Here is a 12,912-nt window from a genome sequence, read left to right as displayed (position 1 = left end):
CTTATAAAAGAAATGAAATGTTATTCGACGTTATTTGAAAATGACATTTAAATTATAACGCTTAGTTCGTTCTTTTGTGAATCATATTAAAAATATATTAAATATAATATTAAAAAATCTACTAAACTAATTCATAAATTAATATTTTTTACAATATGTGTATAAAATTATATGACGACGTATTTGTAGTAGTCAGGTAAACATTAAACATTTAAGTATTTTTGAATGTTTTGAGCACACAAGAATCCTCATCTAATCATAAATTTTATCAATTCCATTCATTTTATTTAGCTCGTTTCTTTCTTAAAGGGAATTCTAGGCATGGAAAAAATTCAAAAGTAAATTACGTTATAGTTAATCATCAATCTTGTACCACGAATAAGTGTAACTTAACTAGGGTTGCCATCGCCTCCGGAGAATGTTTCATTTGGGGAGCTTAATTAATACTTGGTGGTAGGGCACTCACCAGTGATTCTACCGCCAAGTAACAGTACTCAGTATTGTTGTGTTCCGGTTTGAAGGGTGAGTGAGCGAGTGTAACTACAGGCACAAGGGACATAACATCTTAGTTCCCAAGGTTGGTGGCACATTGACGATCTAAGGAATAGTTAATATTTCTTACATCGTCATTGTCTATGGGTGATGGTGACCACTTACCATCAGGTGGCCCATATGCTCGTCCACCAACCTATTCCATAAAAATAAAATTAATCATATGTTTTTGTTCAATATTTTACTAAGTTTTTGTTTTCTTATTTCAAGAATTTAAAAAACTGATTTATATAAGCAATTTGTAACAAATTCTAATATGATTATGTTGACATGATATTTTCAACTGTTTTTATTAGATTGAATATATTTAAAAGATCTTGTTGATATGTCCGCCTTTCGGACTCTAAAATTGAGGAGATCACGCGTCTTGTCCTGTTTTCTAAATTTTAGAGATGGCAACCCTAAACCTAACACACATTAATACATACATACGCATACTCACCGTTTTAATTATCAGTAAATCTCTACAAGCTTCAATCCCAAACTAGAACACTGGCATATTTTTACTCACATATGCATATATAATATTAGGCCACATCTGATATTTCTTTTTTTTTAAATGTTTTGTTCTCATTTCGAATACAAGTGTTTGCTTTGACGCCCTATAAAATTTGATATAAATAAAGATAAACAAAAGAAGACCAAATGATGAATTCAAGAATCTGAATCGTAGATTGCGGGTTCAAACCCGAGCAAGCATTGGTGCATTATTAATGCATTGGTGCTATGTTTATACTTAATTGTGTGATTGCTGGTGAAGGTAAAAAATATAAAAAAAATATATATTAATAATAAAAAAGTCTTCTTGTGACGAATGTAAATCTGGGGGATATGTATCCACAAACCCCTATTAGAAAAACGCTGTGGAATGAGCTGCACACAGGCGTTATTTCAGCTATTTTTCAAATAACAATAGTTTTTATATAATCAATATAAACGATCGATTTCTTAAGACGTATTGAGAATAACTGTTTAATATATTAAATGTACTCTTGTTAAGTAAACATATTATAATGAATATTAGATAAGTCAATGATTGATCGTTAAACGATAAAGTACCGTTGCGACTGAACGGATGATACTCTATCATCCCGAGTTAATAGTTAATCTTGGCGTAACGTATTAACTTAAACATCTGGAAATAAGTGAAAAGTATTTAATTTGTATCAGTACTTGTTTAGTTTATAGATCGCATTTATTATAATTAAACTATTTATATAACTAGTGTAATAATCTATGTATGTTTTTTTTATTGTGTAGTGGTTTTGCACTAATAAAAAAAAATAGATTGACGAAAAGAGCGGGTAAAATAATGTGTACTTACATATATGTACATATGTAGATTACAATAAAGATAGGCTTAGGTTTAAAGAAGTTTATTTCCAAAACGAATAAAGTTCGCTCACAAAGGAAATTTTAAAATTATAACTACAATTAAGATATTACAAATAATAAACAGTAGTGATATTAAACAAGATCAGTGAAATCATCTAATATATGGGTTCTTAACCGTTTTTTTAAATATATTTAGAGATTTTGAATTTACAACACTTAGAGGCAAAGAGTTATACAGCTGTGCTCCTTCAAATGAAATAGTTTTAATGCCGTACTTGGTTCGAGTTTTAGGTGTTTCTAGTTTATATCTGTTCCTAACGTTTAAATTAAATATCGTAATGTGGATTTTATGAACATAACTTAAAGATGTATCAATTATCCCTTTCATGCTATTTACTTTACTATTTATAAAACTTTATAGTGTTTAATTATAATATCGTCCATTCGTAATGTATTAATAATTGTTTTGCCTAGGACGCACATGACGGTGAAGTAAATGCCGTGAAATGGAGCCCGACAGACCGGCTCGTAGCGACCGGTGGAGCTGATAGGAAGGTCAAACTCTGGGACGTTTCCAAACGTAAGTTAATGATATATTAATATACGAAGGCATTATAGTTAGTGTAAAATATTTTTTTCTACTGATCGCGTAATACCAAGCGTGTATATTGGGTTTTTGATAGTAGAAATCATAAAGCATCAGTTTCTCGTCGTGTTGAAATTGGTGATGCTACAAAAAACGACAAGACAAGACGCTTTCCATGGTGAACTTTCCCGTGAAATCACGTTGAACTTTGCGTATATTTGCAATGATATAATTAACGCTACTTTCGTCTTATATTGTAACGCATTTTTTCAATTAGTAACCATGAAAGAATCATGAAGTATATTTGATTTATATTCAGTTGTATTATTATAACATTGGTAAGTTAGGTGTAATGCTTCTATATTGAATAAAGTTATTTGAGTTTGAGTTTGGTAATAATGACAAGATAACCAACCACTTTAAATACGTATATAATAAGGTTAAAGTAACAAGGAAAAAATACAACTTTTGACAGTTCAAATATTCTTCTTAAATTTTCTGTTTGTGTGTTTGGAGTCGAGATGGCCAGGAGTCGAGATGGCCTAGTGGTTAGAACGCGTGCATCTTAACCGATGATTGCGGGTTCAAACCCAGGCAAGCACCGCTGATTCATGTGCTTAATTTGTCTTTATAATTCATCTCGTGCTCAGCGGTGAAGGAAAACATCGTGAGGAAACCTGCATGTGACAAATTTCATAGAAATTCTGCCACATATGTATTCCACCAACCCGCATTGGAACAGCGTGGTGGAATATGTTCCAAACCTTCTCCTCACAGGGAGAGGAGGCCTTTAGCCCAGCAGTGGGAATTTAAAGGCAGTTGTTGTTGTTGTGTTTGTACATTTTACTATACATATAATGTGTTACAGCTGGCCTAATAGAAAACAAAGGTACGTTGGTGGGGTCCAACGCGGGCGTGATGTCGGTGGACTTCGACGCCACCGGCGTGTACATCGTGGGAGCCTCCAACGACTTTGCGAGCCGCGTGTGGACGGTCGGCGACCAGAGACTAAGGGTGAGTGACGATTGCTTCAAATGACACGACATCCATGACATAATCTGACATCAAATGTTCTCAATAAAAGTTGGAATAATTTACAATCACGCCTTTCACTCGTATCGAATTGAAATTGTATATAAATGATGTCCATACAATTTTTACTGCTAATCCTTAGCTATTTATTTGAATTAAGACTCTTTCAAAGAACCTCTTTTTAGAATATTTTCACATTAAAATTACTGTCTTTATAGTTTTATTCAAATTAGTTATTTTCTATTATTTATTATAAAAATATAAATCTTGAGTCGGATAACAGCACAACGAAATATTTACTGTCGTGTATGTAAGTCAGAGTATCATGTTCAATACAACAATAAAGGTGTTTCTATCATAAAACTGATCCAAAAATTCAACTCAATTCAAATAATCAATCTTGATTTCGTTTAAAATTTGGGATTTCCCTGGCGAGATATTTTCTATACCATATAATTTGTATTGTAATATTCTCTATCAAAAATTACCCTGTTATTACGATTATTTGCGCCATGTTATTTAGTATTGCTACGCAAAATACAAAGCGCAATAACATTCGAATACTGTAAAAAATATTCAGTTACGATAATTCGCACCACACATTACAGATTTATTATTGATTTATAAATTTACGGTTTTTTGAAAATATGAAACGAATATTGATTTAATACAAATATAATGATACAAAAGTAATTCAATTAAAATTATATTTATTAAAAAATAGTTTTAATATAAATATTTTGTTTCGGTAAACAGTCTTATCGATTAATAGTTGATTACAGATTAATCGATTTTATTTTTTTAAATTTTGATGACGTTCTAATCGTCGATAAAATTATGTGTCGATTAAATATAATAAATATTTTGTTTCGATAAACAGTCTTATCGATTAATAGTTCGTCACAGATTAATCGATTTTATTCTTTTTTTAATTTTGATGACGTTTAAATAGTCGAAGGTTAAAAAATCTAAAGTGTGCGCTCTCCGATAGCAATAATTGTATCCGTCAGTTGGGATAATATTGTCGAGCACGGGAGGCGGGGTCACGACCACGATCCCTATTAGTGGATTGTTAGCGCGTCCGCGTCTGCTTCGTGATCTAACTCATCACTTCCGACGGCCCGCGCGAATACTCAACTCTCGTTTCGTTGTATATTATTGTTATTCGCACATTTATAGTGCAATGCGATTTATTACTCACGAATTATTATTGAACCGCTACGCGATCTTAATTTAGGTAGTTGTACGTTTGCATTTATTCCTTATTGATGATCATTGCCTTTTAGAAATTTTAACCGTGTTTCGTCACTTTCAACTGTCATTGCACATTAAATATAGATTTGCCATTAATAAATCTACTATTTGATAAGAGATGATTATTTAAAGATGTTTGAAGACGAACCTTTGAAGTTCTTTATATCAAGTAGGTGTTCACCTACGCTGGTGTACTACAAGTAATACAATCCATACAATACAATGCCATGAGCAAATGAAAAACATCAATACAAACTGTATTAGACATTTTGTATTAATATTTGATGGTTGGAAAACTAATTAGTTACCGATGTTCCTAGGTATTCTTTAGCCGTAACTCTACTACGAACGATTTTTAGTATCGAAATATCAATGAAACACAGTTATACAACTTGAGCCCATGCTGAGAAAAGACCTCACTGTTTAAGGAAAAGATTGGAAGGCTTGGTGAATAACTTTGGCAGAATTTCACCAAGGTTTCATCACGATATTTTTCTTTATAACCAAACCGATAAATCAATTATAACAACAAATAAGTCACGTTCTTTGTTAGATTAATTTCCTACGTTTGTAAATTGCTAAGTTTTATTACATGTAATCTGTTAAATTAAATAGTACGACATTTATTATAATACCAAGGATTTATACAGTTATGTATTTGAATTTATGTTTGTATTTAAACCATAAAATTAGTAACTGTGATTTATCGACTTACATACAAGCTACATACAGTTACTGAATTTTCTATTTTGTGATGTACCAATCTCACGTAGAACGTTTTCACGTAAATTTTTCAAAAATATAATCTATAATATTATGTATCTGTATTTAATTAGAGACCAAAACCTATATAAATATAACAAAAGTTCTAAGCAAAATACCATAAGCTTCGCAGCTTAAAGCAAATGACAAAATCACTATTAAGTCAAGAGTTCTGGTCGACGTAACTTACAAACAGTTGAGTAATTTAAAAGTAAATACGGAAGCAATTATATTTACTGACAGTAACTATGAGCCAAGAATGCCCAGAGGTTGGAACGCGTGCATCTTAACTGATGATTGCGAGTTCAAAACCAAAAAACACTGATTTTCTTTGTGAATAATTTATTTTTTAAATTAGTGTCTTGCTCGGTGACAAAGAAAACATGGAAAGGAAACCTCTATCTGTCTAATTTCATTGACATTGTTCTTCTCCTCAAAAGAAAAGATGGCCTTATCGGGCAGTGAAACATTTGCAGACTATTAGTTTACCTTACTTTTAATCTGCTACGATAACTTGAAAGAAAGAATACGGTTTTTTATTATCTTCCCACTTTGAAGATATTGAAATCGATCCGGTTTTACAAAATACTAATAAAAAATCATGAACCTTCCGGTTTTAAAATTACCAGAATTCGATTCAGTTTCTTGGAAGGGTATATTTGCATATGTTATTATTGTAAGATGGTTTCATTGATCCCTTATTGAGTAAATAAATATTTCGACTCTGTATAAATCTGTATAAAACTTTCTTTGTAAATTTAATGGACATTTTATACTGGACGTAATCCAAATAACAAATGAATCATTTTTTGAAATACACAATAAACTTCTTAAAAGTTCAACGTTAGTAAACTTTCTACCTTTGATTATAGATAGTTGAAGAACATAGAAAACAATGAATATATAAATATTAAGTGACGCTAGAAACCATTCGTCAATGTTGATAACAAATCAAGCAAATCACTTTTGCAATATGTTTGACTGATAGTCCTGTCAGGGACTCATAGGTCCTCAACCTACCTACCGGTCGTATACCCGTTTACAAATAAGGAACCCGCCGAGAGCGGACTAATGACAAACCGATGTCCGACGATTCCCCGCCACCCGCAGTGTGGACATCTCGAAATTGATCAATTAAAAAACAAAGCGACAAGAACTGGATGTCTAAACAAATTTGTGGATTCGACCACGGATGACTGGCAAATAATTACAGTAAGACTTGTATGAGGAAATTGAATGGCCATAATCTCAAATTACTTTCACGACACGGCTTTACTGGTTTGTTAATATTTATACGACAGGGCTAACAAGTGTAGTATCATCTTACTATAATGGAATTATTTTACATGTTTTACGATTAATAAAATGTAATAAATAAATTAAAATAGCTATAACGGAAATGCAGTATTAGATGTAGTTGTAATCGCTAATAATGTAATAGATAACTCAATGTGGTATGCTTTCACATATTTACATTCTCGTCTAAGATATATGCTCGTGTAGTTAGTACCAATAAACTATTGTTTATTGGTACTAACTGTTTAATATATGCAGATTGGATATTTGACGGAACAAGAAGGCTAGCTACTGTGACCGTTACTATTATAGCAAAAAGGAGACGCTCTTAAAATTTAATCTATTTAAAGATATGAAGATTGGTATTAACAGATAAAAAAAACGTTAATATTCTTACTTTAAAAACATTGCAACAGTACATTATCAATTTGTTACAGATAATGAATTATTATTTTTAAACATACAAAATACCCATTCTTGTCACGGAAAAATATTGGGAATTCCAATTTGTAAAATAATGGCGAGTCTTATACTCTCATTTAAATAAAATCTTATTTTGAAACCTATATATTTGACTCGTTATGTGTAGTATTGTATTATATGTAGTGTTGACATCATCGTACCTCGAAAAACACGTAAAGCCGCTGATGTTACGTCCAATCTAATTCTGTGAGTGAGCTTATCACAATGTTCGGTATAGCTGTCCGAAAAAAAAACGCCCCCGGTGTTGCACATGTCCATAGGCATAATCTCTTTCCATCAGGTGAGCCTCCTGCTCGTTTACACCAATAACAAAAGAATGGTCAATTAACCTGTGGTTCATTATTTAAAAAAAAAAAAAACTTAATTAAGATAGAAAATATGTTCTTTAAGTCAAATATTTTATTCCAAGAAGTAATTAAGGAATACGCCTTGTCTACCTATCGTCTGTCTTTATTGGACATAAATACTAATAGTGCTTCGAGTATGCTTTATGGGAAATGTGAGTAATGAAAGATTTCAGTAAAGCGCACGTAGACTTTACTGATGCAGTCCGCGATTCTTTCTTAATGTATTCAAAGTTTTAAAGCGTATTCGCTACAAGAATGACTTTTGATTTACGGGTAAACCGGGTTTGTTTTCGCACTGGAGTCTGCGTGACTGCGATTGCTCCCAACGATTCTGATGCAAATAAGTACACAAATTGCACCACGAATATCCGTTACCGGTATCGAGTAATCCCCATAATAATGAACGAAAATCGATTATATATTGTGAATGCACTGAAATCGCCACACCGATTATATCGAATGATTTATGAACTGCTAAAAGATTTCGTGATAATCTCGCACGCACTAGTTGCCAATTTTTGTCATTTTAAAGCTGCCATCTTCTATCTATATCCAATTTGTAGATAATTTTCTTCGTAAATTGTCCTAAATACAGTGAACGTTAATCTCTAAGCAAGAACCTCTTATTGTAACGAAGGATTAATTATCTGTACCGTATATGTCTGCAATAATGTTATTCAATTAATACGTTAATAAACACATACAAATAAATGTTATATAGTATTGGAAGACTAATCTAAATATCCTCGTGTATTCAAAGTTCTAAAATCCTAACAACTTTAACGCTTTCGTTTACCAGAGAAAGTATATGAAAGACTAAAAGTACATTTACTGCAACAATAGCGCCATTTAAATGCCAAACTAATAGAACTTCCATTTTCTATAAACATGCTTAGAATATAAAGTCCACATTGACAGCGAACATGATGATAAATGCTGCATATTTGATTATGCGGAGTCATGCAACTACAATAACATTGTTTTGATGAATACCTACGATGATTCTATGAACAGATAGACCTTGTTTTGACCAGACATATTAATTCTAATCTTACATTTAATTTATTTAAAGTACTTTTTTTTGCATTTTCTCCATTATTTCTAAACAAAAATATTTGTTTTTAATACCAAGAGTAGTAATTTAATGATACCTTCATTTCTTTAGATAATTTTATATGAGATGAAAAATATTTTATCATTACTAAAAAGATTATTATTGGAACGAATTATTTTTGGACTATAGTATTATACTTATTTATTACCTTAAGGGCTCGTAACATATTTTATGAACAAAGCCCGCAGTCATATTTCATTGCTGTGGCTATTCCGAACATAAGATAGTATCGAATAATTCGTTCAATAGAATCATAGTAAGATACTGCGCGAGTCCCTCTTGATCAAGCAAAAGATCTTTTTAAACGTACATATTTTCAAGGATGCCTTTGACCAGTTTATAAGATAATTCTAATATTAGATTTTACATTATTGTGACTCATTTAATATAATATTATTATGGTAATTATTCTAAATTAATAATTATTAGTATACATCGAGAAGTATCTTTTTATAAGTTGTATTCTTATTAGAATTATGTACATATATAGAACGGTTAAACATCTCTTAAAAGTATGTGAACTGCGAAAGTGTCCTCACACACCCTCAACGATAGGATGTGCCAGCCGACGAATTGTTGCCGTTTTAGACATTTATTCTTTCGAGTCGCAGGCGGTCCTATTTTATGAATATTTCATGCTATTGTAAAATTCTATTCTTCGTGGACATTGTTGCATTGGACGATTTTATTTTATAGTCCTTAAAATGATTGGCTATTTATTTGCAATATAAGTTTATCGGAATATATTCAAAGAAATATTCCGTATAATCTAGGGACCATCGATGTTTTAAAGGAATTTCGAGTTAAGTCATTTACTTGCGCTTGGCAATAATCTTAATCTGAGACCACAAGTTAGATTCTTAGCAACGTTTGCTAATGGTTGTTGTCAGTGCGGCACGTGTCTCGGAGTCGCGTGCCGTTGTCGCCTGCACACTGCGATCTAATCTAAGGCACGAATGCCGACGTGAGGTGTGCCCCTTCACACGTGATTGTTCCACGCAAACCTAACTATAAGATCTCATCTCTTAATGCGTGCCGTTTTCAGACACGTCTGGAACTGGTCAAATCGTTTGACCATTTTCGTACTATTCTCGCATTCTTTAAAAATGTGTGGGTAGCGGTTTTTTTATTAGTCTGCTATTTATCTATGACAACATTTTTGAATCAGCCTGTTGGGTCACTTGAAAGGAATTTCCATAAAAACTGATAAATTTATTTCTTTTGAAATGTTTTGACAAAGCAAATATTTAATTTATTAAACGTTTGTATATCCCGTGTAATTATATGTAAGATGCAACTTAACTCCAATATAATTTTATTAAAATTCACTCAACAATTCCTTAGATAGTTACTTAAATGTACATATAAAATATCAAGAAATACAAATACACGAAAGCATTGGTTCAAAGCTATATATTTGTGTCGGCGCGTCCTGTCTTTCGTGTATTTATACGTCTCTTGTGCCTTCCAAGTGTTTGAACAATATCTCATAATATAGAGACAAACGTATTTCTATGGTATTTTATCTTAAAGCGGCCTCCGCCTCCGCTGTATAATTTGACTGCTTGTCGAAATCCGTAATAGCTATATTATTTGAGTCATAATCTTGTTTGTATTTGCAAAAATCATATATGTAAGTAGTTCATTATTTATTTTAATCATTCATTTCAAATATTTAGGTAAAATCCAAAATATTAAAAAAAATGTTGTTTTTCTTTTTCATTCAAAAGTATTGTAATAATTATTTAGTCACTAACTTTATCATCTAATCATAGATATGTCAAGTTCATAAATATGTATTTAATAATATTCATTTCTTAAGAGTATAGGCGTAAAATAAAAACATTGAATTTGTTTAGAAAACTTTATTGCAGGTAATTGGCAATTTGGACGGATTAAATTAGTAGAAGTAAATCGTGTAATTTATTACTACAATTATTTGAATAAGGCACTACTAGCACACCATTATAACATACTTTCAATTTATTATATCGTAGAACATAGCACATTTTAGTTTTAAGCATCTATTTATTTAAATTAAGAATTTATTATTACATATATTTAATTCGCAATCAAACATAAATTACGTAAAAAGAAACTAAACTAAAGTCAATAAATTACGATGTCGGGATGGCCGTCAATCTAACGTTTCTTGACTTAGGTCGCGTGATCGGTTAACTACTTAAAAGGTACAAAAAATTTAATTTAACTCATTACTTATTATCATATCAGGCTTATGCTACATAATAAAATGGTACAATACGTCTTAAGACCTCTGCTAGAGGTCTTAGCGTAAAGTATATTTAGCGACATGGTCTTAATGATGACTCACGGCCATAGTCCCGCAACTGACTCCGGAGATGGGGACAAGCGAGCGTACCCAGTCACTTCATACACTCTATAATCAGACGTTATATCACTAGCATTCGTCCACAATCGCGCACGCTCATGGGGTCGTCCCCGTCTCCGTGTCGCGCAAACTCCGCTACGGTTGCCTGACATGGCATTAGAACGGGCTTACTTCGAAACTTATTTTAATAACCGCTGTCGTTATCTTATACTCCCTGAATAATCAACGCAATTCATAAAATTAACGTTATCATTCGGAGCTTAGACACGACGGGGGAATTTATATTATGTAAATATACTACTATTGCAGACGTATATCACGTCAACATATCTACGGAAATCTACTCAAAAGTGCCTCTGGTGTGCACGAGAGAAACTAGCATCGTAGACTTTGCAGAGAGCTGAAGGAGCATTAGGACCAGGTAGAAGTTCCGCGGCTTTAGCTGCCGCACGTCTTCGTTGCCAACTGCAGGTCCACGCTGCAAGAACGACTAGTTGAGCTGCTATGAACGCAGCTGCTGCTAACATAGCTCCAGATGCGTTGACGCAAGTAACGTCTGTCTCTCTTACGAATACGGCGTCTTCGGTAACATTCTTCATTTTCTGCTTGTCGAAACCAAACTTGTCAGTTATTTGAATGGTCTGGACTAGTAGCATGTCATCAGTAGGTGCCGCTGGGGTCGAACGCCTCTTCCTACGCCCGTATGACATGACTGATCGAAGTTCATTCGGTCCTCCATCACAAATAACTGGTTCACAAGTAGGCATACACGGCGTTACCAAAGCACGGAATTGAACAACTTCCGATGAAGGGAATTTAAAGGCATCGAAGTGAGAAAGCAGCGTCTGTAAGTTACAAAAGTGTAATATTAGTAAATCTACTTTAACGAAATTTGCTCAAATTATTCTCATCTCTTTCAAAACTCGGTATTTAAAAATAAATAAGCTATTTCATAAAAAAATACCTTTCCGCTCGCTGCTGATTTGTATAATGGTCCCATAATGAAATGATCAGTTGGGCAACCATCGCTATCGATAAGTGTAATTTCACTTGAATCCACGCCGTCCATAGCAACAAGTTCTCGTACGAAGATTTCGAATGGTGACTTTTGGTCCATGATTTCGAAACGTAGGGCCTAAAAAAGACGTAAGGAATGATTAACATATTCAGAAAGTCTATTGTAAGAAAAATACAATCGGATCGAATGCTTACCAAGGGATCTCCAACTTCAGCTGAAGCAATAGTGTCATCGCCGCTCCTGTCAGTAATCCTCATAGCTACGTTAGGTGAATCAACAATAACCTCCTCTGAAATTCCGGTCTTAATATCTCCGTGAATTCCAAGATCAACTTCGTTAGCTACTGTCTTATTAGTCAAATCGTATTGACACGTTACCGCCAAACCAAGATCAGACGATGTAACAATAGTATCGTGATGTTGAATTACAACGTCGTTCAGGTATCTATAAAAATTAAATAAATATGGTAATTACTCTTTATTTAAAGTAGAATTAAGTTGGCTCAACTTCGACTTTATAATAGAACAAAAATAATCACCTGCCAAGTCCATTCTGTTTCACATTGCACTCAATATTATTGTATCCCATATGTAATTCGAATTCAAGACTTTGTTCAACGTCAACAACACACGAGTTAGGACTTCCTTTTGCGTATATTTTACCATCGAATAATTTTGAGGTCTGAATGCGAGCTACCATATCGCCTGCGCGACAGTCAATAGATACATTGTAGCAAGAAGATAATTCATAAGTAGCCGCTTCTGGTACTTCCAAATAGGGATC

General features: G+C 32.9%; 2 protein-coding genes across 3 annotated transcripts in view; one reads left to right on the top strand and one right to left on the bottom strand.

Annotated features, from left to right (window-relative positions):
- The window catches only part of LOC124535454 (autophagy-related protein 16-1), a 127,950-nt gene that overhangs the window by 6,752 nt on the left and 108,286 nt on the right, over window positions 1-12,912 (top strand). For both annotated transcript variants that reach the window (XM_047111677.1, XM_047111676.1), the window contains 2 exons: window positions 2,362-2,467; window positions 3,342-3,487. In XM_047111677.1, the coding sequence (XP_046967633.1) occupies window positions 2,362-2,467; window positions 3,342-3,487 (252 nt within the window). The remainder of the gene's footprint in view (window positions 1-2,361; window positions 2,468-3,341; window positions 3,488-12,912) is intronic.
- The window catches only part of LOC124535453, a 38,930-nt gene continuing 36,629 nt past the window's right edge, over window positions 10,612-12,912 (bottom strand). Inside the window, exons 8-11 of the mRNA XM_047111675.1 lie at window positions 12,668-12,912; window positions 12,324-12,573; window positions 12,076-12,246; window positions 10,612-11,956 (exon numbers count right to left, since the gene is read on the bottom strand). Of these exons, the coding sequence (XP_046967631.1) occupies window positions 11,456-11,956; window positions 12,076-12,246; window positions 12,324-12,573; window positions 12,668-12,912 (1,167 nt within the window). The 3' untranslated portion in view covers window positions 10,612-11,455. The remainder of the gene's footprint in view (window positions 11,957-12,075; window positions 12,247-12,323; window positions 12,574-12,667) is intronic.

The sequence above is a fragment of the Vanessa cardui genome, chromosome 14 (genome assembly GCF_905220365.1).
Source record: "Vanessa cardui chromosome 14, ilVanCard2.1, whole genome shotgun sequence".
In the NCBI taxonomy this organism is placed as follows: Eukaryota; Metazoa; Arthropoda; class Insecta; order Lepidoptera; family Nymphalidae; genus Vanessa; species Vanessa cardui.
The sequence above is the reverse complement of the archived record's forward strand: the minus strand, read 5'-3'. Positions and strand labels throughout refer to the sequence as shown.